Consider the following 4,987-nt stretch of genomic DNA (forward strand, 5'->3'; position numbering starts at 1 on the left):
TTGTGTCCTCCTCCCAGAGTGCTAAGAACCTTGGCGTGATCCTGGACAACACCCTGTCGTTCTCAACTAACATCAAGGCGGTGACCCGTTCCTGTAGGTTCATGCTCTACAACATTCGCAGAGTACGACCCTGCCTCACGCAGGAAGCGGCGCAGGTCCTAATCCAGGCACTTGTCATCTCCCGTCTGGATTACTGCAACTCGCTGTTGGCTGGGCTCCCTGCCTGTGCCATTAAACCCCTACAACTATCCAGAACGCCGCAGCCCGTCTGGTGTTCAACCTTCCCAAGTTCTCTCACGTCACCCGCTCCTACGCTCTCTCACTGGCTTCCAGTTGAAGCTCGCATCCGCTACAAGACCATGGTGCTTGCCTACGGAGCTGTGAGGGGAACGGCACTCCGTACCTTCAGGCTCTGATCAGGCCCTACACCCAAACAAGGGCACTGCGTTCATCCACCTCTGGCCTGCTCGCCTCCCTACCTCTGAGGAAGTACAGTTCCCGCTCAGCCCAGTCAAAACTGTTCGCTGCTCTGGCACCCCAATGGTGGAACAAACTCCCTCACGACGCCAGGTCAGCGGAGTCAATCACCACCTTCCGGAGACACCTGAAACCCCACCTCTTTAAGGAATACCTAGGATAGGATAAAGTAATCCTTTTCTAACCCCCCCCCCCCCTTAAAAGAGTTAGATGCACTATTGTAAAGTGGTTGTTCCACTGGATATCATAAGGTGAATGCACCAATTTGTAAGTCGCTCTGGATAAGAGCGTCTGCTAAATGACTTAAATGTAAAAATTAGAACACTCGTTTAGAACATTAGAACAGTCTTTTAGAACACTCATTTAGAACATTAGAACAGTCTTTTAGAACACTCATTTAGAACATGACAACAGTAATTTAGAAGGATATTTTAGAAGACTAGAACACGATGTTGGTATTAGTTAAAAGGCCAGAACAGATTAGAAGCGGTAACTTACCTTTATTGACAGCGATGGGCAGGACCAGGTGTCTGGACATGACAGGAGGACTAGAGATGTCTCCTATCTCTATGAAACCAACGATCTCCAGATCTGGAACACAGTTTGGTACTTACTTTTACTTGAAGTGGAATGGCAGTATACACAACATACAATAACACATCTAAATCAATTCAACTATGATAGTTCATCAAGTCCGTAAGAGAGAGTTGAACACAGTTGAAGTGAAGGTGCCTGGGCTGGTAGAGAACACACAGCGCCTATAGAAAGTCTGTAAACCCTTGAACTTCTGTTCACATTTTGTTGTGACAGTGACTCAGAGTTTCATGCATTTAAATAAGGACTTTTGCCACTAATCTACACACCAAAAACACTAAACTGAAATCTCATAACTGGATCATTCTCAATCCCCCCCCCTTAGATAACACTTGGTGGAAGCATCTTTGGTCAGCCATTACAGCTGTGAGTCTGCTGGGATTAGGTCGTTACCAACTTTGCACACCTAGATATTTGGTCATATTTGACCATAATTTTTAACAAAACTGTTCAAGCTCTGTCAAGTTTCTTGAGAAGCGTTGATGGACAACAAACTTTAAGTCATGGCACAAATGTTTGATTGGATTGAGGTCAGAGTTCTGATTGGGCCTCTCCACTGACTGGATTGAGGTCAGAGCTCTGATTGGGCCTCTCCACTGACTAGATTGAGGTCAGAGCTCTGATTGGTCCTCTCCACTGACTGGATTGAGGTCAGAGCTCTGATTGGTCCTCTCCACTGACTGGATTGAGGTCAGAGCTCTGACTGGGCCACTCCACTGACTGGATTGAGGTCAGAGCTCTGATTGGGCCACTCCACTGACTGGATTGAGGTCAGAGCTCTGATTGGGCCACTCCACTGACTTAGGCTCATTGGCATGCTGGAAATGTTAGCTTTTTTCTTCAAGGACTTTTCTGTACGTTGCACCATTCATTTCCCCTTCTATCCTGGTAACATGTATAACATGATGCTGCCACCACCATGCTTCACAGTATGGGTGATGTGCCATGTATAACATGATGCTGCCACCACCATGCTTCACAGTAGTGGTGATGTGCCATGTATAACATGATGCCGCCACCACCATGCTTCACAGTAGTGGTCATGTGCCATGTATAACATGATAATGCCACCACCATGCTTCACAGTAGTGGTGATGTGCCATGTATAACATGTTGCCACCACCATGCTTCATACCATGCCGCCACCACCATGCTTCACAGTAGTGGTGATGTGCCATGTATACCATGATGCTGCCACCACCATGCTTCACAGTAGTGGTGATGTGCCATGTATACCATGATGCTGCCACCACCATGCTTCACAGTAGTGGTGATGTGCCATGCATAACATTATGCTGCCACCACCATGCTTCACAGTAGTGGTGATGTGCCATGTATAACATGATGCTGCCACCACCCTGCTTCATACCATGCTGCCAACCCCACGCTTCACAGTAGGGGTGATGTGCCATGTATAACATGATGCTGCCACCACCATGCTTCATACCATGCCTTACTTCACAGTAAGGATGGTGTTCTTCGGTTGATGTGCCTTGTTGGGTTTGCGCCAAAAGTATCGCTTTGCATTGAGGTCAAAAAGTTACATTTGTTTCGTCAGACCACAACACTTTTTGTAACATGGCTGCTACAGAATCTCCTGAGTGTTTTTTTTTGCATACTTCAAAAGGGATTTAAGGTGCACTTTCTTGAGTAATGGCTTCCTTCTGGCCACCATACATGACAGATTTGTGGAGTGCTTGGGATATCATTTAGAGAGTCTGTTAGGTACCTGTGAGGATGTGTCGGGGCATAGGGTCGATTTCTTCATCCAGGAACACAGGTTCAGGTCTGGGGAACACCTGGACATCAGAAGCCAGGTTCCCACAACGCAGTACAGCAGGGAACGGGGAGTAGGCCGCATCTATCAGACGCCTGTATAACACACACACATACAACACACACACACACACACACACACACCGTGTGTAAAACAACAACACACACATAGTACAGCAGGGAAGGGGCAGTAGGCCTTATCTATCAGACTCCTGTATAACACACACACACACACACACACCGTGTGTAAAACAACAAACAACACATAGTACAGCAGGGAACGGGGAGTAGGCCGCATCTATCAGACGCCTGTATAACACACACACATACAACACAACACACACACACACACACACACACACACACACACACACACACACACAGGGTACAGCAGGGAACGGGGAGTAGGCCGCATCTATCAGACGCCTGTATAACACACACACATACAACACACACACACACACACACACACACACACACACACACACCACACACACACCACACACACACACACACACCATGTGTAAACAACAACATACACATAGTAGCATGCAGTTAAGGGGCAGTAGGCCTTATCTATCAGACTCCTGTATAACACACACACACACCGTGTGTAAAACAACAACACACACATAGTACAGCAGGGAAGGGGCAGTAGGCCTTATCTATCAGACGCCTGTATAACACACACATACACACACACACACCGTGTGTAAAACAACAACACACACACACACAGTACAGCAGGGAAGGGGCAGTAGGCCTCATCTATCAGACTCCTGGACAGACAGATCAGTTTGACCATTAAGGGGAAACAAGACACAAGCTGAGAGAAAGAACTAGCCTGGACTGTAACGTTCATGGAATTTCGGATGACAGTTATTGGCCAAAACGACTGCAGTCACCGTAATAACCGTTCGAATAGCAAGACAATACTTGTGTAACTTTTTTGACACATTTTCTCTTCACCTATAGAAGTACCCCATAGAAGCAAAGCAGGAAGTAAAAGCAGGAAGTAAAAGCAGGAAGTGTACCCATGAAAATGTGCTGTGATTTGTTGATTCAACTCAACTGACAATACAGAAACAAAATATATATACATTCCATTTGCATGAGACAAATCAGTGAACATAAATTAGAGTGAACATTCTACATTACCGTGGAAATGATTGCATCACAATAGCCGGCAGCCGTTGTCGAGTGTAACCGTGAGTTTACCAGACAAATCCCCAGAACTAGAGGCACCAAGCCTGTTCTATTCATTCTATTTCTGTGTTGCTACTGCATAACAACACCTTGCTTGTTTCAGCAAGGAACAACAAAATGAAATCACGTTGTTAACCCATAACAGTCTAAGCCGGGGGAAAGGGGGAGGGTAGCTCTACTGAGCTATATGGATTTGTTTTAAGGACAAACCAAGAATCATTTAGCTATTTTATTTTGAATTTTAAAGACCCTTTGAAGAATCAAAAAATTATATTTAAAAAAAGTATTTGATGAAAAAGTATTTTTGGCCTTACTGTTATTAGCCCATAGAAACGCATTGAATAACAGATTCACTACATGGAACAACAGATAGTCCCCCCCCACCAAAAAAATCTAAAGGAAGTTTTTTCTGAAGTGTCTGTACTACATCAGAGATATAGGAAAGACTTACATGTATTTAAACCCTTTGCTTTTGGCACTAAACAGTCTCCATATATATTTCCATAAGATGTTTTGACTGGTACCTGTGGCCCTTCAGACGAGTCTCACCTTTCCTCAGAGGGCTCATATTAGTGTGTAGCCCAGACTGTTGGGACGCTACAGACAGAAGTTGGCAGATCGGCTGTACCGACTTCAGACGAGTCCCGTGACTCTTGTGGGGGGGGGGGAGGGGTCGTAGACCAAAGTTCGTAGGTCAAATCATTGACAGTACAGACCATTTTGTGAGAAGATTGATTTTCGGGATTTCTCATGGTCTGACAAACGCCGCTCTGTCACCTTTCACCTCAGATGCGGAAGTGCGACATCGGCGGATGTGGTGGATAGATATCTCTATCTATCTTAACCTGACAGATTATCTCTAGTTTAACCTGACAGATTATCTCTAGTTTAACCTGACAGATTATCTCTAGTTTAACCTGACAGATTATCTCTA

The 4,987-nt window shown here is 45.4% G+C and overlaps 1 protein-coding gene across 1 annotated transcript in view; it reads right to left on the reverse strand.

The window, feature by feature from the left end:
- Nucleotides 1-975: 975 nt before the first annotated feature.
- The window catches only part of ints14 (integrator complex subunit 14), a gene marked incomplete at its 3' end in the record, with an annotated part of 18,176 nt that continues 14,164 nt past the window's right edge, over nt 976-4,987 (reverse strand). The window contains 2 exon segments of the mRNA XM_070441604.1: nt 976-1,068; nt 2,801-2,943. Coding sequence (XP_070297705.1) covers nt 976-1,068; nt 2,801-2,943 — 236 coding nt within the window.

The sequence above is a fragment of the Salvelinus sp. IW2-2015 genome, unplaced genomic scaffold (assembly GCF_002910315.2).
Source record: "Salvelinus sp. IW2-2015 unplaced genomic scaffold, ASM291031v2 Un_scaffold4386, whole genome shotgun sequence".
In the NCBI taxonomy this organism is placed as follows: Eukaryota; Metazoa; Chordata; class Actinopteri; order Salmoniformes; family Salmonidae; genus Salvelinus; species Salvelinus sp. IW2-2015.